General features: G+C 43.1%; 1 protein-coding gene across 6 annotated transcripts; it reads left to right on the top strand.

Annotated features, from left to right (window-relative positions):
• The first annotated feature begins 5,775 nt into the window (after window positions 1-5,775).
• On the top strand, window positions 5,776-22,590 carry eif4e2rs1 (eukaryotic translation initiation factor 4E family member 2 related sequence 1). 6 transcript variants are annotated; one of them, XM_068308043.1, is made up of 7 exons: window positions 5,776-5,942; window positions 8,364-8,438; window positions 8,510-8,644; window positions 8,812-8,916; window positions 9,039-9,191; window positions 21,391-21,527; window positions 22,305-22,586. In XM_068308043.1, the coding sequence occupies exons 1-7, from the start codon at window positions 5,811-5,813 to the stop codon at window positions 22,342-22,344; spliced, it is 777 nt and encodes a 258-aa protein (XP_068164144.1). In that variant the 5' UTR covers window positions 5,776-5,810; the 3' UTR covers window positions 22,345-22,586. The 6 variants fall into 6 exon arrangements, with proteins under 6 accessions (XP_068164144.1, XP_068164146.1, XP_068164145.1 ...); XM_068308044.1 differs by having other exon boundaries at window positions 5,783-5,942; window positions 8,357-8,438; window positions 22,305-22,580; XM_068308046.1 differs by having other exon boundaries at window positions 5,802-5,942; window positions 8,357-8,433; window positions 22,305-22,580.
• Window positions 22,591-23,759: the final 1,169 nt, after the last annotated feature.

Below are 23,759 nucleotides of genomic sequence, written 5' to 3'. Positions count from 1 at the left end.
CGTTCACCAGGGTTTGGAAAACACGAAAAAAAAATCCTTCGCCAACAGGTGAAGAAGAGGGGCAGATGATCCCTGCCGCCAAGGAGTCTTTAATGTATACCTCCATGGCTTTTCTCTCAGGGGCAGAGAGAGAGTACAAACGTCCTTTGGGAGGAGATGTACCAGGTAGTAAGTCAATCGCACAGTCATAAGGGGGGTGTGGCAGCAGGGAGGTGGCTTTAACTTTGTTAAATACCTCTTTCAGGTAGTGGTACACAGAAGGAACCCCAGTGAGGTCTGGAGCAGGAGTAGATCAAGGAGCAGGAGCAGAAGAAGCTGACGACACCCCGAGACAGGTCCGCTGGCAGGTCGCGCCCCACTCCCGAACGGAGCAGGTTGTCCAGTCGATGTTGGGATTGTGCAGGCAGAGCCAGGGGTACCCCAGAATGATGGGCTGGTTAGGTGTGGACAGAAGTAGAAACTGGATGCTCTCACTGTGCCCACCTGGCAGGAGCATGCACACCGGGTTGGTTTGAGATGTTACCCTCCCCAGCACATGTCCATCCAGGGCTCTGGCTGCAATGGACTACGGCAGAGGCTCCGGGCGTAGTCCCAGCTGAAGAGTGAGGTTCTCATCCATGATGCTCCCATCAGCCCCTGAATCGAGGAGGGCGGCGATGGAGTGGGAACCAGAAGGCAGCGGGAACTCGGCGGTGATGCTTGGCCTTTCAGGGGAGGCGCTGTCTTCTCTCCCTCTCCTCAGGTGAGAGGCGAATACGGCCAAGCTGCATCGGCTCCGGATCCCCCTCACACACAGGGGCGACTGAAGCAGACAGGAGAGAGGTCGGCGCCGCTGTAGGCTTGGAGCGAGGAGGACTGCGGGGACGGGCAGGGCGTGACTGGAGCTCAAAGTGTCTCTCTCTCTCTCTGGCGTGCCTGGATGCGCAGATCAATGCGGGTGGTGAGTTCAATGAGGCGCTCCAGTGTTGACGGCAGCTCATAAGCGACAAGCTCGTCCTTGATGTATCCAGCACAGCACAGAATGGCAGCAATATCCCAGAAAGACAGTCTCAGCAAACAGGAATCCCAGCTGACAGGTAGAACACAAGGAACAAGCAGGCAGGGCAGTCAAAGACAGTAGGCTGGTCAGATTACCGGGGCAGAGACGAGGAAGACAGGTCGAACACAGGCAGGGTCGAAACCGAGGGAGCAGTCCGGAGATAAACGCGAGAGAGCTATGCATGACACAAAGACAATCTGGCAGAGACTGAGAGAAATGGGAGGGTATATGTACTGAACAGGCAGGTGATAATCAGGTGAGGAAACACAGGTGAAGGTATTGCACTGAGGAGGTGGGAGTGGAAGGCAGGTAGAGCTGGGCAGATGAGAGAAAAACCAGGAGCGGATTGTGACAAATACAGTGGATGACGACCGCGATTTAGAGAAGGTGTCCTCCTTTTGGCTGGAGCAAGCCTTCTCCCCCATTTCCTCGGTGCCTTTTTTGCAGACAATAACTACACAGTCTGTTAATTATCCTTGGACAGAAAACATCCCCAACGTTAGCACAGCCACCTTAGAAACAGAGGAATGTCTTAACATGCAAAAGCGGCCTACAAGAAGCAACGCAGGACAGCATTCTAATCCTTTTCGCCTCCCAAGACCAGTTAGTCGAACCCTTGCTACCACAGATAGGACCTCTCAGGTATCTCACACAGTCAATAGCCAGGTAGTCCCAGACGCATTCCGACCTTGGTTGTAGCATGTCACCGAGACGGTGACCTTTCAAAATAGGGGCCAGTGTAAGAGGGATACCTTTAGGACCCAGGAGAATGGGCGGAAGTTATTTAAGCAAGCTGGTAGCATCAATCTCGCTCTCTTTACTATCGGCAGCGGACATCACATGCGGAAGTGCAGCAGCGGTGTAGTAAGTCACACCATAGATTGCTTAGCTATATGTGTGTCTTCAGTGTTTTAAGAGTAGTATTAGCTTTGCATATGGTGACAGCTCATAACACGCCCTGATATAAATGCACTGACTGTGGGACAGCTAAGAACTGGGGTTTTTAGGGAGTTATTGTTCACGATGCTTCTAGCCATCTGTGTGTATTTTAATAAATGCCATTATCCTTTTTTAGTATTGGTTAGTGCGGTGGCAGACACATGCCTGATCCACACCTTCGTGTGATCAAGTCCCTGGATGAAGCCAGGTAACGCTCATTAGCTGGATTGTTTTATGAATGAATATGGTTTTTAGAAAATGCATGAATTAATGTATCCTAGTCTAATTTCCTGTTCATTTTTTTTAGAATTATCCACAAGTGTGACGACTGTCACTGTTTTTTCCCTGGTATTTTAGAGTTACGGATCTTTGTTTTATTTCCCCTTTCATTATTTTATTTTTATTTTATCTGATGCATTACAAGGGCAGAGGTACCATCAACTGCACTGACTGGTACAATTATTTAAGAGTGGTACAACCAGGGGGAGGCACACGGCTCCATTTATATATTGGCTCCCTTTTTTGATAGTTTTAAGTCATTGCCTTATTTATTCTATATTTTATTCTTTGGAGTGCCTTGCATGTTAATTGGCATCATAATGTGTGCAGTGTGTTATATCCGCAGTGACTCCCAGTTTTTTATTGTGTGTTTTGGGCACTTGGGCTGTTGTGCGGTGCCAGTAACTATCGGGTGTTTTATGCTGTCTGGCTCCAAGCTTGTCTGATTGGCCTGCTCTGTAATGTTAGGTGTCGGACTTTTGATTGCTTCGAATAATGTTTTAACTCAGTAACTTGTTTCAATAAATTATAAATTCCTTTTTTAACTGCCAGCCTCTTGTCCCCTTTGTTGTGGACACTGACCTGTGTACCCAATGGGTAGATTGAACTTAGTATTTATTGTCTTAACGGCCACTAATTCAATACTAAACATGTATTATTTGAATTGACAAGTAAAACCTCTCTCCACCACAAATGGCGTCACAAAAAAAGGGAATTTAAGACGCTGTCCTCCGTCCATGGTATCTCTTCAGGACAGACATAATGCACTGCGCACACATATCACCGACAGTCAAGGAAAGACAGTGCAGTCTGTCAATCTTAAAAAAAGTTTGGTTTAGACATTACCTCATTGGCTTCCAGTCATTTTCAGTGCACTGTGTCCCCATACTGCCAGGACTTTGTAGCATTTAATCTCCTTCAGTGGACTTCCTCCAATGCTCCGGACATTTGTCGGTGTTTTCTTTTTGTTCTTGACCGATCACAAGATGCTTCGTTCAGAGCGACATCATGTTCGCTCCCTGTGAGCTCCAACACTCTGACACATGCAAACTTTGTTGGATAATAAGCTGCCACAACTTGTCTGTCTCCCTTTGATTCTCCATCTTTTGTTCCGTAACCGGATCAGAGCTGTTGTACTATTTACTGTAGGGACATATCTACAGTATGTAAACTAATTGCTTTAATTGACAAAATTAATTGCCTAAAGCTACCTACCTATTTACAGTATATCTACATGGAATGTTGTTAACCGGTTTGGGAACTTTATTTTTTTTGTTGTCCTAACCGGTTCAGGAACATCAATTTTTGGGTATAATGTAAAACCGGAAACGTTATAATACTGTTTCTGTTCGGAACGAACCAATTGCCAAAAAATTCTGGTTCAAAGCCCTGCTATAGACGTGCACATATACAAGTAATACTGCTATATAGACGTGTACATATACACCAAGTAACACTACTATAGACGTGTACATATACACGCAGTAATACTGCTATAGATGTGTACATACTGTATACACGCAGTAATACTGATATAGACTACATATACACGGGAGCGGGAATCAAACCGCCAATCTTGGAACATTGGACGACCCGCTCTACCGCGCGCTCTACCACTGAGACACTGCCGTCCCATATACACAGCAATACTGCTATAGACATGTACAAATGCATACATAGTATGAGCTGACGTTCAGTGAGTGGACAAGTGAGCTGGTCACGCCCTCCACAGGTGTGGGTGTGTGTTTGTTCTTGTGCATAGTCCTGTGCCAGTTGGACTATGTGCCACCCATAGCCAGTTGTAATTTGCACCAGCAGACCCATTACCAGTATATTGGATGAGCGGCTGAACACGAGGCGATTTAAACGTAAAGAAAACAAACGAATGAACTTTAAATTTATTTTTACAGTCTAAACCAGAGACTTGAGTGTAATTAAATGACGAGTGTTTACAGTTTGTCTTCATAGAAACAAGAACCAAGCTCAAATAAACTTATACGTTAAATAATATACTTTATTGATCCGTACGGTGACCAATAAAGTATATATAGTATATAGCAGCGGTTCCCAAACTTTTCAGTCCGCGCACCCACTTCTACCTCCCGACTTAGCTGACGCACCCCAATGCCCAAAACATGAAAAAGAAAGAAAAGGCATAGTCTTTATAGCCATATACATAGGTATCAAGTTTAATAATATAGACTCCTGTTAACACAGAATAGATTGTGCAATAATGGGCCTAATGATCTCTCACTTTAGAAATGGTGGGGAGAATAATAGTAACAATATAAAAATGAAAATAATATTTTAAGTCAAAATGGTCGCCGAGCGAGCTGACTACAGATGAGTGATGAACAGCAGTTATTACTATGCAGGGCTCGAAATTAACTTTTTTTCTTGGCAGCACTGGTGCTCCCAAATTTAGAAGTTAGTAGCACCAGCCGTCCATCTCCGTTCCTCCTCTCTCCCTCGCCCAGGAGAGCAGACGCAGCTGCGCTCTCATTGTTGGCAGGACCGCAGGAGCACGGTCTCACAAAAAAAGATGCACCAGATTTTTTTCCCTAGTCGCACCGGTGCTCCCAAATATATTTAATACTCACAATGATAAAACAAAATGGGCGCAAATTCGAGCCCTGCTATGTGACAAATAGGCCTATTTAACAAACTGTAAGTTATTAAATGGTAACAAATATGCTATTCCGCCACAAAGAATCAAAATAACATAGGCCCAAGTTCAACATCATATTTTCTCTTTCGAGTACGAGTCTCATTGTGTTCTTGACTCCTTGTCCCGATGAAGTGTCCGGGTGAGTTCTCTGTGTTCTGTGCTCTTCATTTTAAGTTTCCCCTGTCTCGTCATCATCACTCTCTTTTTCCTGCTGGATTTCTTCAGCCTGGTAGACTGCACAGCTCTCAGTTGTGGCCAATGTATCCTGTCCTCTTTCATTTCTCCCAGATTTAATACCGGACAGACTGCCCGTTTTTAACCAGTTATACATTTCGGCATATTATTGTTGTTGCTATCACAACAAGCTAGCGCGTAGCTAGGAGAAAGCCAAGTGCATTTTGGGTTTTTTTTTTTAATTTAAAATTTTCCCAAAACGTTTTTTAATTGAAAATTACTAATGATGTGCGTGAATGAATTTAAATATTTAAACTGTTAATCCTCCATTAAAAAGTGTTCAAATTATTTATTTAATTATTTATGTATTTCAAGGTGCTCAGCTGCCATTACACTCGCGCACCCCCTAGCGGCAGCTCGCGCACCACACTTTGGGAATCCCTGGATAGTATACTACATAAACACGGACGTCTTCAAACTCAATTGAATGCTATTTTTCATGCGTTCCAAACTAACTGATCACATTGTAAAGGATTGATCACCTGCTCCTCTGACCAGATGTCATTAGTTTGATATGAACTACTATTGACGGGACTATCGATCTCCGATCAGTCCATTCGGTCCCGCTGGGGTGGACGCTATGGAATTGCCTTCCGCCCTTTGAATGAAGATTGGCCCTTCTGTCCTCCCGTCGCTGCTCCTGCTGCGCAGATGCACTGCCAGAAAGCGGAAGCAGCGTGCGGAGAAGCTTATGAAGTGAGTGAGCTTCATGAAATAGCTTCAGCGGAGGAAAGGCAGAAGCGGAGGCGGGAGATAACGGAGGATGATGAACCAGCTCGAGCGGTAAGACTCTCCTGACGCCCGGTAGGCCCGCGATTAGCCCGGAAGTAGCCCGGAGCACAGCTAACCATTAGCATGACATGTGTAGCTTACTGGTCTGGTCACGGACCTCTTGGAGCAAACAGAGAAGTTCCAGGCCCATTTTTCTACGTCAGAAGTACATAACAGTTAATGAAGTCACCACACGATCGGTACGCCTGATCAGTAAATAGCGCTGGACACCTGATCAATAAACCCGTCAGTGAGGGCCGTGGAAACCTCGTCTCTGTGTCCCAGCGCGGACTGGGGCGATGCTGCTGTATGCTGACAGCATGTGGGAACTGGCTTAACCTGCTCCAATTGATTGATCCTTTATTGATACGATATTGGTCCAGCAGCATCTCCTGTCACCACAAAGCTAAACAGTGCTAGGATACGGTAGTAATGTACGGTAATACTATACAATAAAATAGTAAAATAATAGGTTTATTACTGTACAGTACTATGATACAGTAATATGCCATAATAATACATTCATTCATTCATCTTCCGTACCGCTTCTCCGCTGCAGCGGGTCACGGGCAGCTGTATCCCAGCTGAGTGAGGGCGTGAGGCAGGGGAAACTCCGGGCGCGACGTCAGTGCGCTGCGGGTTTTATATATACAGGTAAAAGCCAGTAAATTAGAATATTTTGAAAAACTTGATTTATTTCAGTAATTGCAGTCAAAAGGTGTAACTTGTACATTATATGTATTCATTGCACACAGACTGATGCATTCAAATGTGTATTTCATTTAATTGTGATGATTTGAAGTGGCAACAAATGAAAATCCAAAATTCCGTGTGTCACAAAATTAGAATATTACTTAAGGCTAATACAAAAAAGGGATTTCTAGAAATGTTGGCCAACTGAAAAGTATGAAAATGAAAAATATGAGCATGTACAATACTCAATACTTGGTTGGAGCTCCTTTTGCCTCAATTACTGCATTAATGCGGCGTGGCATGGAGTCGATGAGTTTCTGGCACTGCTCAGGTGTGATGAGAGCCCAGGTTGCTCTTATAGTGGCCTTCAACTCTTCTGCGTTTTTGGGTCTGGCATTCTGCATCTTCCTTTTCACAATACCCCACAGATTTTCTATGGGGCTAAGGTCAGGGGAGTTGGCTGGCCAATTTAGACCAGAAATACCATGGTCCGTAAACCAGGCACGGGTAGATTTTGCGCTGTGTGCAGGCGCCAAGTCCTGTTGGAACTTGAAATCTCCATTTCCATAGAGCAGGTCAGCAGCAGGAAGCATGAAGTGCTCTAAAACTTGCTGGTAGACTGCTTCGTTGACCCTGGATCTCAGGAAACAGAGTGGACCGACACCAGCAGATGACATGGCACCCCAAACCATCACTGATGGTGGGAACTTTACACTAGACTTCAGGCAACTTGGATCCTGTGCCTCTCCTGTCCTCCTCCAGACTCTGGGACCTCGATTTCCAAAGGAAATGCAAAATTTGCTTTAGTCAGAAAACATGACTTTGGACCACTCAGCAGCAGTCCAGCTCTTTTTTTCCTTAGCCCAGGTGAGACGCTTTTCGCGCTGTTTCTTGGTCAACAGTGGCTTGACACGAGGTATGCGGCAGTTGAAACCCATGTCTTTCAAGCGTCTCTTGGTGGTGGATCTTGAAGCGCTGACTCCAGCAGCTGTCCACTCCTTGTGAATCTCCCCCACGTTTTTGAATGGGGTTTTTTTCACAATCCTGACCAGGGCGCGGTGATCCCTATCGCTTGTACACTTTTTCTTACCACAGTTATTCCTTCCCTTTGCCTCTCCATTAAATGTGTTTGGACACAGAGCTCTGAGAACAGCCAGCCTCTTCAGCAATAACCTTTTGTGTCCTTCCCTCCTTGTGCAATGTGTCGATGGTCGCCTTTTGGACAGCTGTCAAATCTGAAGTCTTCCCCATGTTTGTGTAGACTTCAGAACTGGACTGAGAGACCATTTAAAGCCCTTTACAGGTGTTTTGAGTTAATCAGCTTATTAGTTTGTGGCACCAGGTGTTTTCAAAATTTAACCCTTACACAATATTCTACTTTTGTGACACACAGAATTTTGGATTTTCATTTGTTGCCATTTCAAATCATCACAATTGAATGAAATACACATTTGAATGCATCAGTCTGTGTGCAAGGTACACCTTTTGACTGCAATTACTGAAATAAATCAAGTTTTTCAAAATATTCTAATTTACTGGCTTTTACCTGTGTGTGTGTGTGTATATATATATATATATATATATATATATATATATATATATATATATATAATATATGTGTGTGTGTGTATATACATTGTATTTACAATACTACTGTACAGTGATCATGCATAGTAGTACAGGTGTTCCGTCAGGTGAAGTGTTATTGTCACCTCCACTCCAATCTGTTTCAGCCCACAGGATGATGACCAAGTAGAGTCCGGGAGTCACCATGATAACAGTGATGGGATCAACAACAACAAGAACAGACGTAAGGTCAGACAGTCTGTCTGTCTGTGTGTCTGCTGTTAGTCCACCTGTCTGTCTACCTCACTGTCTCTGTTTAGATGGTGTGTCCAGGGGTGGGGGAGCATCCCCTCCAGTACAATTACACATTCTGGTACAGCAGACGAATTCCCAGTCGACCTGCCAGCTCCCAGAGCTACGAGCAGAACATTCGGCAGATAGGAACGGTGGCATCGGTACACACACACACACACACACACTCACACACACACACACACACACACACACACACACACACACACACACACACACACACACACACACACATTGTGTATGGTTCAGAGCCCTGTTAAACTGATCTTGTTGATCAATAAGTGAATGGATCAAATGTGTGTCTGTTCAGGTGGAGCAGTTCTGGAGGTTCTACAGTCACCTGGTTCGACCCGGTGATCTGAGTGGACACAGCGACTTCCACCTGTTCAAGGAGGGAATCAAACCCATGTGGGAGGTAGCGTACTGTCTCACCCACCCGTCTCTCTGAACCACCCGTCTCTCTCCCCCACATGACTGTCGGACCCATCCAGCTGTCTCACCCACCGGTCTGTCTCACTTACCCATCTGTCTGTCCAGGACGAGTCTAACCGCAGTGGGGGGAAGTGGATTATTCGTCTTCGTAAAGGTTTGGCCAGCAGGTTCTGGGAGAACATCATCCTGGCAATGCTGGGGGAGCAGTTCATGGTGGGGGAGGAGATCTGTGGAGCTGTCGTGTCCATCCGCTTTCAGGTCAGTCTGCAAGACTACTGTAGCAATACACCTGGACAGTATTACAGTAAGACTATGGTAGAACTACCTCTGCTGCTAAGACAACATTGCCGTTTATTGAGCTGACGAAGACTGGATGGTACCGATGGGACGAGAACACCGAATGGTTTCCGCTGCCCTGCTGCTAAGACATTCAAACATGAGTCAGGACGACCGAAAGTGAGACAATTCAAGAATATCTCAACAACAATGCCTGGTCTAAGTTTAAAGATGGAAAAGAAGATGGCAGAGGATATGGAGGAAGTGAAAAAAATTACTCAACTTTATCGAGTCCCGCTCTGTGCGGAGTTCACATGCTCTCCCTGTGTCTGCGTGGGTTTTCTCCGGGTTCTCCGGCTTCCTCCCACCTCCAAAAGCATGCGCTTCAGGTTGCTTGGCCAGTCCCAAATTGACCATAGGAGTGAGTGTGTGTGTGAATGATTGTTTGTTTCTATGTGGCACACTGGCGTCGTGCCCGGAGTGTCCCCCGCCTCACGCCCTGAGACTGCCAGGATAGCTACTGGCTACCCCGCGACCTGCGTTAGCGGATTAAGCGGGTTGGAAGATGAATGAATGAATGAATGAATGAATGTCACAGGAGTTGAGATCTTTGGTGAAGCAAAAAGACTTGGTGAAGTTAATTGAGGAAGTGCGACAACTGAGGGATACAATCAAGGAAAAAGACAAGAAGATTGAAGAACTACAAAAAAGAGTGGATGACTTGAAGCAGTATACACGGACGGATGACTTGCTGATAACTGGCTTGGTGACAAGACATCGCACCTATGCCAGGACTACAGCAGAAGAAAAAGATGGTGAAAATGCTCCAACAAGTGAACTACACACTCTTGAACAATAAGTCATACTCTTCTTCCACAGTAAAGACATCCCTCTTGATAGTCAAAACATCTCTGCATGCCACACTCTTCCTCAGAAGCAGGGAAACAGCCATGAGATAATAGTGGGATTTGTTAACCGAAAACATAAAAGTGCAAACGTTAACTAAAAATATCAAAGACTCTGGAGTATTTGTGAATGAACGTCTAACAAGGAAAAATGCAGAGCTGGCATGGCAGGCAAGAATGCTGAAGAAACAAAAGAAGATCCAGGACACATGGACAAGAAACTGTAAAATAATGATCAAACTAAATGGAACACCGGAAAGAAATGGAAGACTTGGAGAAATTTAAGTAAAACAACGATAGACAGTAAAATGACCTGCTTGGCTAAGAGAAAAATCCCTGGTAGCGTTGCTCAAAAGAGGTAGCTAGTCCAAGAAAATGGAGGACCAAACAGACTTTAAACCTGGGGTCACCAAATGGCGGACCGCGGTCAGGATCCGGACCGCGTGATGGTTCTGTCTGGACCCGTGGCCACTCCATGATAAATTCACGGGAGTATATTTTCTTGCCGCATTTTTACTGACGGTCGCGGCTACAGACGGTGAGCGCTGCTCCTCCAGTTAATACGGTAATAGCTCAGTTCAGCCAATCAGATCGTTTGTTTCCCTGCTCTGTCAGCGCACCTGAAAGTGAGACAGCCCGCTGCGGCTGTGAGTTTACCGCTACAGCGGAGCTCGGAGGTAGGGAGACAGTGAGGACAGCATAGCTCCAAACAAAGGGAGGTTAATGAAGAAAACTGGTTAACAATGAGTGGACGAAATTTATCTTTATTCCTCCGTCAGGCAGTTCAAAACCATTTTACCTCATATAGTCTGAACACGTAGCATTAATTAATAACGTGAAGCGCCACTACGAAACAAATCACAGAACTTTTGCACAGAATTATCTGTACTAATTGACCGAGAAAAATGCAAAAGGAATGTTCACTGAAGGCATTATGGATTTTGGGGCAACATAAAACATCTTTAAGTGATGGGACAGTTGTGAATAAGTGCTTAAAATCCTAAAACTCTCAATGTCAGCTTCAACAGCAACCAGAAAATCAGAAATATCAGCTTGACACAGCTATTCAGAGAGTACAATGCATATCTGTGGCTAGATAGATAGATAGATAGATACTTTATTAATCCCGGAGGAAATTGTATATATCCACTGCTCAGGCATTACATAACGAATAATACTGAACACCAGGAGAAAAAGAAACACTGACATCACAGGACATACCGCAAGACATACACTACACTAACAGACACATGCAGCACTAACAGGACTTGAGTGACCAGTCCAGTCTGCTGTCTAGCTGCAGTACCAGATACTTATAGTTTCCTACCACCTCCACCTCACTGCCCTCGATGATCACTGGTTGTGGAGAGGGAGGTGCCCGCCGGAAATCCAGCACCATCTCCTTTGTCTTGGAGACGTTGAGCTGGAGCTGGTTCTGTTGGCACCACTCTACGAAGTCAGCCACCAATGACCTGTACCCCCCCTGAAGTCTGATGTGTAGAGGGTGAAGAGAATGGGGGAGAGAACGGTCCCCTGTGGCGCCCCCGTGCTGCTGGTCACCATAGAAGACAAACAGTCCCCCATATGGATATACTGGGATCTGTAGTCCGTAATGCAGCTCACGAGGTAGGGGTCCACAGCCATGGAGGTCAGTTTATCCTGCAGGAGCCGGGGCTGGATGGTGTTGAAGGCACTTGAAAAGTCAAAGAAGAGCACTCTGACTGCACAGCCCCCGGCGTCCAGGTAGGAGAGCACGCGGTGGAGGTGGTACAAGACAGCGTCGTCAACCCCAACCGTGGCCTGATAGGCGAACTGGAGAGGGTTCATAGCACCCTGCACCTGTGGACGCATGAGCTCCAGGACCAGTCGCTCCAGGGTCTTCATTGCGTGGGAGGTAAGAGCGACCGGTCGGTGGTCGTTGAGCTCAGTAGGGCGTCCTTTCTTGGGTACAGGGACAATGCAGGAGGTCTTCCACAGTGACGGGACCCTCCCCAGCCGCAGACTGAGGTTGAACAATTGTTGCAGGGGGTCCCCTAGTTCCGGAGCACAGGCTCGGAGGAGTCTTGGGGAGACCTTATCTGGTCCAGCCGCCTCATGGAGTCGGAGCCTCCTCAGCGTTGTCGTCACCAGGTCTGCAGTGATGACGGTCTCCGTCGTGGTGGGAGCAGGAGGTTGTGGCGAGGTTCGAAGTCCAGTGATTGAGGTGGGGCCGTTGAGCTTCGCAGTTCTTGCTCGGGAGAAGTGGCAGGGGTGGAAGGAGAGGAAGCACAGGAGGAGGGAGCATAAGTGGAGCGGTTTGCAGGACTGGAAGAGGCCTGGGACGAGGAGCCGGGAGTGGTGGGGGAGCTGAAACGATTGAAAAAGCTGTTTAGTTCTTTCGCTCGTTCAATATTCCCCTCCACAGTGCTGCGCCCTTTCCCTCGTCCGGTGATGGTTCTCATCCCATTCCAGACCTCCCGCACCTGGTTGCGCCCCAGCTGCTTCTCCAGCTTCCTTCTGTACGCCTCCTTGGCTTCCCTCAGGCAGAGTCTCACTTCCTGCTGGGCCTTCCTCATCTCCTCCTCGTTCTTGCTCCTGAACGCCCGCTTCTTCCTGTTCAGGACAGCCCTGACCTCCTTGGTTACCAAGGCTGTCCTGAACAGGAAGAAGTGGGCTATTGATGAGTCTACAGATGTTACTGGTAATGTCCAGCTTTTGTGTGTGTGAGGTTCCTTCACAAAGATAAGGAGCTCTTTGCTGAGTGTCACACTGCTATGAAACACACACAAGAGGAAAGGACATAGATGCAGCAATAAAAGAGATGGTGACAAAGTCCAGTGGTCTCTTTCACCACATATGACAGAGACCACCACAAGGTGACCACTACCACAATGTGTGCACAGGCACATGTTGTGCCTGTTAAATATGAATTGCAAATATTACTTCGAAGATGAAGTTAATGCACTGACTGAGCAATTTTCTTTGATTCACATCAACAGCCAGAGCCTCTATAAAAATATGGACAAAATTAAGTATTACCGAAATAATTTTGAGTTTAAATTCAGTGTTGTAGCCGTTTCAGAGACTTGGCTTTGTGAAAGTAAAGTTTTGAATGATAGCTTAGAAGATTATGAATTATTTAAGCAAAATAGGAATAACAAAATTGGGGGAGGAGTTGCTCTATTTGTGAAACAGGGTATACATTGTAAAGTCATGGACACAATGACTTTTTCGGTCGGTGACCTATTGGAATGTGTAGCAGTTGAAATAAGAGATGAAAAGGTAAAGAAATTTATATTGATTATAGTATTTTCTGCACTATAAGGTGCACTGGATTATAAGGCGCACCTTTAATGAATTGTTTACTTTATAGTGTATTCCATATATAAGGTGCATTTAATAATTTTAAGAAATAGATTTGAAAAACTAGTGGCTGTAGTTGCGCTATCCGTCCACTAGCTAGAGCACTCATGACTGTGAGTATCTTTAATCAGCTGTGAACGTCCCTATTATGTCAATGAGGCCATTCTGAGCCTCATCAAGGAAACCTGATCACTTGATCACTTTGCCATTTTAGGCCCAACTTTTTTGTTGCGTTTACTCCTTCCGTCCACATGACAATGCAGATATCCGGAATGAAAACGCAACTTTTTGAGAACGCTGGCCGAGGTGGATTTTTTTAAAAACACTGGGTCTGCGTTGTCATGTGGACGGTGTATCCGCAACTTTTTAAAAACGCTGACGTCTCGCCTGCGACAAAAACCTCTGTGATGTCGTATTTATGGGCCCGTGTGTTGTGACAACAAAACACGGAGGATTCCTATTGGATAAAATTTGCCTCAAATGGTTTGGCATGTTTATAGCTGTCTTCGAAAACGCACTGGTGCATTAATGTGTGGACGGAGATTTTTTTGAAAACGCTGTCGTGTGGACGCGAATCGTTTTCGATGCGTTTTTAAAAAGTTGCGTTTTCAAAAAAGTCCGTCATCGTGTGGACGGGGCCTTGGAAAGAAGTCAACACGCATGGGTTTTTCCCTTAGCTGCTGAGATTTACTGATAAAAGTACTACAAAATACTGTAGTAAAAAATTATCCAAAGACATAGTCAAATTAGATTTTATTTCTATAGCTCTCAGTGACGTGTGGTGAGATTCATGGAGGTGAGGCACCGACGGAATAGTCAGTTCTATGAGCCAGACAAAGTGGTGTATTTGCCACTCTGTCTGGCATAATACGCCACATTAAAAAACCTGACATTAAAAACTGGTTAAATTCATTACGAGTGGACCACTCAGTTGGAACAGGGCGGATTATTTCCTGATCTGAAGTTCGAATCAGATATTTAATAAACAAAGACGAACGTCGGAGCTTAATTAAATATTGCTTTGATCGATCGGTAGTCCAGTTGGAGGTGATGCGCCGCTATTTGCTGCTGTGTGTCCTAAACAATTTTTTAACCAGTTTTTAATATCAGGCTGCCAATTTACTGGCAAATGCGACACTGTTTTACTCAGAACTGACTTTAACGTCGATGTCTCACCACCCTGAAACTTTATTAATAGAATTGTTGAAAGTTCCTTATTTTTTGCTACGGAATCGTAGCTAGGCACCGGTGCCCTTCGCAGGCTGCTTTGTCGTCAGACAGCAGGTCAGTAAGAGCTGGCACTTTTGCGACGCCCCTTGACTACCGTTGTGAGGGTGCGTAGGACCGAGTGCCTTGTGGTGGTGCCTCTGGTGGCGTTGTGCGGCATGACTGCTGGCCAGACTGCCGGCTTTTTTTCAGCGATCATGTTTTAAACCAATATTAATATGAATATTAATCCATATACAGTATAAGGCGCATCGGATTATAAGGCGCACTGCGGGTTTATGAGAAAAATATAGGCTTTCAGGTGCGCCTTATAGTGCCGAAAATACTCTAGTTGTATTTATAGGACTCCTGTATCATGCATTAATGAATTCAACGAAAAAATCTTAGTAATATTCTAAAATAAAAAACAGAAATCTGATGGTATGTGGGGATTTTAATGTTGATTTGCTTTAATCTTCTGAACATGTAAAAACAACAGATTTTGTTAATAATATATTCAGTATGGGTATGTATCCTTTAATATCTAACCAGTGGTTCTTAACCTCGTTGGAGGTACCGAACCCTGCCGGTTTCATATGCTCACTCACTGAACCCTTCTTTAGTAAATAAAAAAATAATAATTTTTTTTCAAATTTAAGACATAAGTACAGTATTTTCCGTACTATAAGGCGCACTAGATTATAAGGTGCACCTTCAATGAATGACTTTAAAAAAAATATATATATACATAAGGCGCACTGGATTATAAAGCGCATTGGATTATAAAACACATCTGAGAACTCATCTGCAATGAATGGTCTATTTTAAAACTTTTTTCATTTATAAGGCACATTGGCTTATAAGTAATTGAGAGAATTAAAGGCTTTTAGGTAAGTTTTACTGGTGTAGTTAATGAATTATGCATTAATGTCACCTTTTTCAAAGAACAAAACCAAGAAGTGCATGAACTCACATGAAATGACCTTCCTGCAAATCAGTGTGACTTCTGCTGTTGTGATTGAGAGACGACTTCAGATATGCGTGGCTTCACCTTGGCAAGTGCTCCTCTTATGTCATTTTAACAGCAAAGTCTGTTTGTTTTGTTTTCCATGCAGCTTAAGGAAGTGTTCCTTTATTTTTGCCAGTATGAGACTAGAGTTGCTCAACTTGACATTGCATCCAGAACCCTGACTCCCATCACGTTCCGTTATAAGTAAATTCATGTTGCACATATTCATCCGACCACTTTCTTTTTTTGCTCAACATAGTTACTATGAATTAAAATATTAAGAAAGCAATCAGATGACGTACCATCATGACTGGCATTAATCGGCTACTGAGTGCGCAAAATCCCATGAAGCACAGGTAGGCTATTCGATGTAGCGTGATTACCTGCAGCCAGTGATGGCTAAGGGGGGGCGTGTCATCATGAATTGACATGATGTGTCAAACGTACACAGTGATTCGTGTATGTTTTGTCTTGACCTCCGTCTCCGCCGAACCCCTGAGACCGACTCACCGAACCCATAGGGTTCGATCGAACCCAGGTTAAGAACCACTGATTTAAACCAAGTAGAATAACTAGCAGCAGTGCAACTTTGATTGATAATATCTTTGTTAATCTAACTGACCAAAAATTGAAGAGTGGATTTTTGCTGACAGATACAGGTGATCATTTGCCAGTTTTTGACATATTTGAATTTAATTTAAAGATTAAGGAGAAGTTTATAAGTTACAGAGAATAAGACATTCTAATGCAATGGAAGCTTTTAAAGCAGCATTCAGTGACCGTGACTGGAGTGAGGTTTATGTGGAAGACACTAATGACTCAAATAACCTACTTCTAGACACATGTCAATTTATGATTATTATTGTCCAATTAAGAAAATTAAAGTAAAACACAAAAGCAGACAGAATCCATCGATGACAAGTGGCCTGGAAAAATCATGCAGAAAGAAAAAAATGCTATATAAAAAATTTATACATTTTCCAACAGCAGAAAATGAAAGAAAGTACAAACAATATAGAAACGAACTGACATCAATTATAAGAGAACAGAGACAGAATTACTCCAGTCTGCAACTCCAAAGGTTTAAAACAAATATTAGGGCAACTTAGTCAGTCATTAATTAACTTTTATTTATATAGCACTTAATCACATCTGAAGACATTTCAAAGCGCTTTACAGATAGAAAGCAAGCAATGCCCTCCAGAGCAAGCTAAGCAACGGTGGCGGGGAAAAACTCCCTCATTGAAGAAGAAATTCTGGGCAGGACCCAGGCTCTGGAGGGCGGTCATCTGCCTTGACTTGTTGAAGGAAGTAATTGAGGAAATGATTGACCAACACAACCCTAAATATCCCATAAAACAAATAACAAATAAAGGTAATCAGTGATGCAAATGAAATTGCCAATGCATTTAATGATTTTTTTTTTGTTAATGTGGGCCCAAGTCTAGCGAGGCAAATACCACAATCACAGGTTGCAAATGAAAATATTGGCATTGACAAGAATCCAAATTCCATGTATCTTGGGCCAGTGTGTGATCGTGATGTGTTAAAGGTTGTAAGAAAATTTAAGAGGAAGAAATCTACAGATAGTAATAATATAGATATGTCAATGATTAAAGAGGTGGTCCACTCTGTAGTTAAGCCTCTTACCTACATTTGTAACAGTTCTTTTAAAAATGGAATATTTCCTGATAAAATGAAGCTGGCTAAAGTCCTTCCAGTCTGTAAAGATAGAACACAACAAGTAAGCAACTTAAGGCCTGTTTCTTTACTAGATCAATTTTCAAAAATATTAGAAAAAATGTTCATCAATCAACTAGACAGTTTTTTGGAAAAATATAACATTTTGTGTGATCAACAGTATTGATTCCGCAACAATAAATCAATATCCCTTGCAGTAATGGATTTTGTTGAGAATGTATCAAAGAACAAAGAAAACACAATTGGAATTTTTATTGATTTACATAAAGCGTTCGATACTATTGACCATAATTTACTTTTACAGAAATGCGACTGCTATGGGATCAGAGGAGTTGTAAATTGTTGCTTGAAAAGTTATTTAAAAAACAGACATCAATATGTGGAAATCAATGGAATAGCATCACAACAGAAAAAAAATCATCTGTGGAATACCCTAAGGTTCTGTCTTGGGGGCTAAATTATTTATTTTGTATCTAAATGACATATGCAAAGCTTCTGAAATTTTAAAACGTAATTTTTGCAGATGATACTAATATGTATTGCTCAAGACCGGACATTTTTCATTTAATTTCCCAGGTGGAGTAATCCGAGATCCAATAAAATTTTAAAAATGGTTTGATTTAAATAAGTTATCCTTAAATGAGAAAAAGACCAAATTCATGATTTTTGCAATGCAAGTCGAGCACAGAGGTCAAATTGATTTGGAATGGGATTGAAATTGAAAGGGTTTAAGAAACAAGGTTTCTGGGAGTGATCATAGATCATCAGATCTGTTGGAAGCAACATATACAGTATATCAGAAATAAATTATCAAAGACACTTGGTATATTGTATGAACCCAAATATTGAATAAGAAATGTCTGCACATATTGTATTTGTCAATTGTGCTTCCATATCTTTCCTACTGCTGTGAAATCTGGGGAAACACATGTAAAACGTAGATCCTCTGATTAAATTGCAAAAAAGGGCAATACGACTAATTAATAAAGTAGGGTTTCATGATCATACTAGGGCTGTCACTTTAGCGCGTTAATTAGATTATGCTGCAAATTAACTCGCTAAAAAAATTAACGCAATTAATTGTGAGTGGCAAGTCAATGCACAAGCATTTTAAATTTGGCCCATTGAGTGACCCGTAGGTTGCAGTGGTACGTCACTTCCTACCTGCGCCACTAGTCAAAAACAGGGTGACTGACAACAGAGATGGACGCGACACAGGAGAGCAAGGCAAACCCACTCGGACCTTTGGGCGGAAAGTTTATTTATAAAAAGAACAAAGACGGGACTATTAACAAAATCGCAGTGATTCTGCGCTGCCAATCTGCGCTGTAGATACCTCCGTCAGTCTGCTCCAGGGCAGCTGTGGCTACTACACACGTAGCTTACCATCACCAAGTATGAATGAGGAGTGAATAAATCATGGATCGGATGCAAAGCGTCTTTGAGTGTCCAGAAAAGCGCTATATAAATCTAATCCATAAATCTATTATTATTATTGTTATTATTATTATTATTTGCACCTTTTATAAAAGAGAATTTTCATATCACCGAAGCAGCTCCAGCCTAACATATCATTTAAACACAGAGTTGAACGTTAGCTATAACCCTTTTGAAGGAAAAGCCTGTCTGCATCTTGCCATTGATGTTGCCATATTTAGAGGCAAGTTACACTATTCATTTTGAATTGCTGTATTGAGTCAGCTTTAGTATTCATTTTGATTGAGAGTCTGCTTATGTGCCTATTTGAGACTCAGCCTTATTTTATTTCTGAATTTTATTTATTTTATTTAACTATTTGTATTGCAATCTTGAGAAATGCACCTGGCCTAATTGGTTTGATGATGTGCTTGGCCTTTTTTCTTTTGAATTTCATTTATAAAGCACACTTAACCAATAAAAATGTGGATTTCAAATCTTCTCTTCTTGGTGCATTCTATTGATTATTCATGCACTGCAATTTTGTAATGTCCTAGAATTCAAATTCTTTACTTGGGGGCCTTTAGTAGGTATGAGATTAAAATGTGATTAATTAGATTCATTAATTACAAATCCTGTAATTAGATTAATTTTTTTAATCGCCTGATAGCACTATATCATACTAATGAACTTTTTATAAAATCTTGTCTATTGAAATTTGTTGAAGTTAAATATGTTAAAAATTGTATTTCGAATTGTAAATAAGGACATTCCTTTAACCATTAAATCCTTTTATAAAGTAAGAAAAAGCACATATAACCTCCGATGTCTATTACGATTTTGAGTCTATTAAAGCAAGAACAAATGTCAGGCAAAGATGTGTGTCTGTACTAGGAGTGAAACTCTGGAATTATTTGGAAGATGAATTTAAGTTGATAAAAATTCTGTCTTAATTCAACGAAAAAAATTAATATGATTTAATTGTTGGTTATTAATGTTTGTGTATTTGCTGAGGTTTAAGTCATGGGATGGTGTCAATAACAAGGATGTTGATGTTGTGATTAAGTTGTGTTAATCAGGGTGGGCTTATATCAGCAGTTTGCTTCAGCCCAGTACTTTTTTGGTTATTATCAATACAATTGTTTTTAAATGTGAAAAATATGAATAACCAAATTAAATTTCAATTTCATCTGGACAGTGTTACAGTAGGACTACAGTAGCACTACACCTAGACGGTATCACTGTAGGAATACAGTACCACTACATCTGGAGAGTATTACAATTAGATTACGGTAGCAGTACATCACTCAATCAACTTTTATTTATATAGCCATGAATCATATCAGAAGACATTTACAGGCCCTTTACAGATAGAAAGCCAACAATGCCCTCCAGAGCAAGCATAAGCAACGGTGGCTGGGAAAAAACTCCCTCATTGAGGAAACTCCGGGCAGGACCCAGGCTCAGGAGGGCGGTCATCCGCCTTGACCTGTTGGTTGGGAAATAGAAGTACATTGGGGAAAGAGATAAGTCAAGTAAAAGAGATGGAGAGAGAGAGAGGGAGAGAGTGGCAGATAGGCCAGTTTGAGTTTCAAGCCCATAGTGCGCTGTTGCTGAATTGGGGGTGGAATTTCCAGGCCTTTGGGTACAAAGGCCTGGAAATCAGTACATGTACATCCACCAGTACATGTGGACAGTTTTACAGTTTGCTTGAATATTTGACTGTTGATTGACGAGTGATTGTTGATTGACAGCTGATTGGGGATTGAAGACTGACTGTTGATTAACGAAATATTGTTGATTGACGAGTGACTTTTGATTGATGACTGATGATTGACGACTGACTGTTGATTGACAAATGATTGATGATCGACAACTGTTGATTGACGACTGATTGTTGCTGCTCACACATTAACGAATTAATTATTGTTACTTCAAGTTAATCAGAATGCTTCCATCATCCTTTATTTTACTGGCTGTCAGGGACGTCTGTAGATGTCAGTCACGTTTGTTCATCAGGGAGGGCTGGGAGGCAGTCTGGTGTAGCTGGTTAGTGACAGGCTTCTAATCATGGATTTATCATCATAGTGATTGATCCAGTTACAGAACAGAGGATGGAGAATCAGAGGAAGATGGAGAAGTTATGGCAGCTTACGATGCAACAAGGTTTGCGTATGTCACAGCTCACGAACACGGTGTCGCTCTGAGCAAAAGATCATGGGATTGGTCAAAAACAGAAAGAAAACACCAATAATTGTTCGTAGTGTCGGAGGAAGTCCATTACAGGAGATTGGTGTCTACAAAGAGCTGGCAGTCAATCTGTTAATGTATTACCTTTGAATGAGTGATAGTAAGACCTTTTAGGAAATCTCTTGAATCTTTTGGGAAGCCACAAAGGGTGAGGGTCCTAACCCCACGGGACTCCCCATCCCTCAACAGATATGTTGATCCCTTTTTATAATATTACTGTCTATATTAGGACAGAATGGTGTCAGGATCTGTAAATAGTCTGAAGCAATATCTTGGCTTGATTAGGACTTGGATGTGACCCAGGAACTGGACTGGATCTGGACCTTACTGGTCTCTTCCTCTGTCCTACCAGGAGGACATCTTGTCAATCTGGAACAGAACATCAAATGATCAGACGACGACGTCAAGAATCAGAGACACTCTGAGAAGAGTCCTGAACCTCCCAAACAACACCATCATGGAGTACAAGACCCACAACGACAGCCTCAGGTACTAACCTTAAACCTGTTACCCGTTACCCCTTACCCCTATCGCTAACCTCTAACCATCATGGAGTACAAGACCCACAACGAAAGCTTCAGGTACTAACCCTAGCCTGTTACCCCCACCCCTAACCCTAACCCTGAACCGCTAACGCTAACCATAACCCCTAACCGTTAACCCTGGCAACCTTGGCCTGTTTTGGCCATTTTTTGGTACCCTTTGATTTTTGTCTCTATCACATAAAAAATGTTTAACATATCCATCCTTGGTATCTTTTTCTTTAGCACAACTTCATTTATATTAAAAGATGTTATTTGTTATTGTAAATATAAATAATACAGTATTTATCCCAGTAAATAATATACATAATTATATAAATAATTTTTTATTAGTATCGACATATACACAAATATACACAATCAAATTCGAATTGAAAGTAGAATTGTATTTATTGCAATACATGGTTACTTTACTGTTTTGGAACTTTGAAAACCAAATATAGGTTTGTAACATGAATATATAAAAGTAAATTAGAACCAAAGTAAAACTTATGGGTACTAACCCATAACCGTAACTCAGGTACTCACCCTGACCCTAACCCTCGAGTACTAACTGCCTAAACCTAACCCTTCGCCCCTAACGTTAACCTATAACCCAGACCCTTAACGCCTGACCCTTAACCCCTAACCCTAACTGTTGTGATGTTCCACTACCAGAAGCAATCGTTCTGGTAGAACTAAGGAACCTGGTTCTGATCTTCTTCAATATTTTGTGTTGTTTCAGGGACAATTCGAGCTACAGGAACACCAAGATCTCCCTCTGAATCCCAACACGTCAGCTGTCATCCAATTAGGACAGAGAGAGAGAGAGAGAGAGAGACAGAGAGAGTGTGTGTGTGTGTGTGTGTGTGTGTGTGTGTGTGTGTGTGTGTGTGTGTGTGTGTGTGTGTGTGTGTGTGTGTGTGTGTGTGTGTGTGTGTGTGTGTGTGTGTGACTGAGAGAGCATGTGCTGTTGAGTGTGTGAGAGAGTGAATAAACTGGTTCCCTGAATGTTGCTTCACTGTTTCTTTGGAACCTTTGTGGTTCTCTGCGTTCCTGGTAGCCTGTAGGTACCAGTGTAACCGGTACCAGGACCTCCACACCATTGAACATACAGAACCACATGGCTACCAATCAGCCTGCTGACCGTTTTCTCTCAGGAGATCAAGTGAGGATGATGATCACGCCTAGTTTGTCCACGTGAAGGTCCATGTCTTTGGGACGGTCGCTGTGGTTCAGTGTGGTTCCTGGTCATCTAATTGTCCAGCACATTTTGTGATGGTTCGCTGGTTGGTAACGTTGACAGACACCAGGATGAGGGTGAACTGTGGACCGGTGCACCTACCATCGCTCTACATGGGGGTCCAAGCCACCGGAATCTGGACGGCTGCTCTCCCAGCCTGGTGACCAGAGCCCTGCCCTGGAGTGGTGTGTTGGGGGGCTGCCCCTCTTGACAGGAACAGGAACAGCATCCTTAACGGAAGAAGAGAAGCTCCACTGGGGGAACTTGGTGGGACACAGCTAGCAGGGGACAGAGAGGACAACCCTACAAACCATCATGGACCTACTCCCTTCATGCTCTGGAGGCTTCCGACAGGTTTCTTCACAGATCACACTGGGTTCTACTCCTGTCAGCTTAGAAAATTAAACTGAGGCTACAATCCACACAGGATCATCAGAATCGGACAATAGAAAACTGGAAACACATCGCCTGGCCTGATGAGTCTGGATTTCTGCTGCGTCATTCAGATGGTCGGGTCAGAAACATGAAAGCGTGGATCCATCCTGGTATCAAAGTTCAGGCTGCTACTGGTGATTTAATGGTGTGGGGGATGTTTTCTTGGCTCATTTTGGGCCCTTTAGTAACAACTGTTCCTCAGCCACAGCCTACCTGAGTGTTGGTGCTGACCACGTCCATCCCTTTATGACCAGTGAACCCATCTTCATCCAGCAGGATAACACCATGTCATAAAGCTTCAATCATCACAGAATGGGTTCTAGAACATGAACTCTACTGGCCTCCAGTCACCAGATCTCAGTCCAGTAGTGCATCTACAGTACAAATAGCTCACTTAGAGCACTAATAGAGCACCAGTAGAGCTCCCCACATCCCACTTCTGGATATGCTGGAACGGGAGATTCACATTATGGAATCTGACAGATTTTCAGCAGCTGTGTGAACCTATCAGGTCAATCTGGA

The sequence above is a fragment of the Antennarius striatus genome, chromosome 23 (genome assembly GCF_040054535.1).
Source record: "Antennarius striatus isolate MH-2024 chromosome 23, ASM4005453v1, whole genome shotgun sequence".
In the NCBI taxonomy this organism is placed as follows: domain Eukaryota; kingdom Metazoa; phylum Chordata; class Actinopteri; order Lophiiformes; family Antennariidae; genus Antennarius; species Antennarius striatus.
Note: the sequence above shows the minus strand (reverse complement) of the source record. Positions and strands in the feature narration are given on the sequence as shown.

Coding starts and splice junctions, on each gene's coding strand:
- eif4e2rs1 (XM_068308043.1), top strand. CDS start 5,811: ATGCACTGCCAGAAAGCGGAAGCAGCGTGCGGAGAAGCTTATGAAGTG. Junction 5,943..8,363: donor ATGATGAACCAGCTCGAGCG/GTAAGACTCTCC, acceptor TTCAGCCCACAG/GATGATGACCAAGTAGAGTC. Junction 8,917..9,038: donor GAATCAAACCCATGTGGGAG/GTAGCGTACTGT, acceptor CTGTCTGTCCAG/GACGAGTCTAACCGCAGTGG.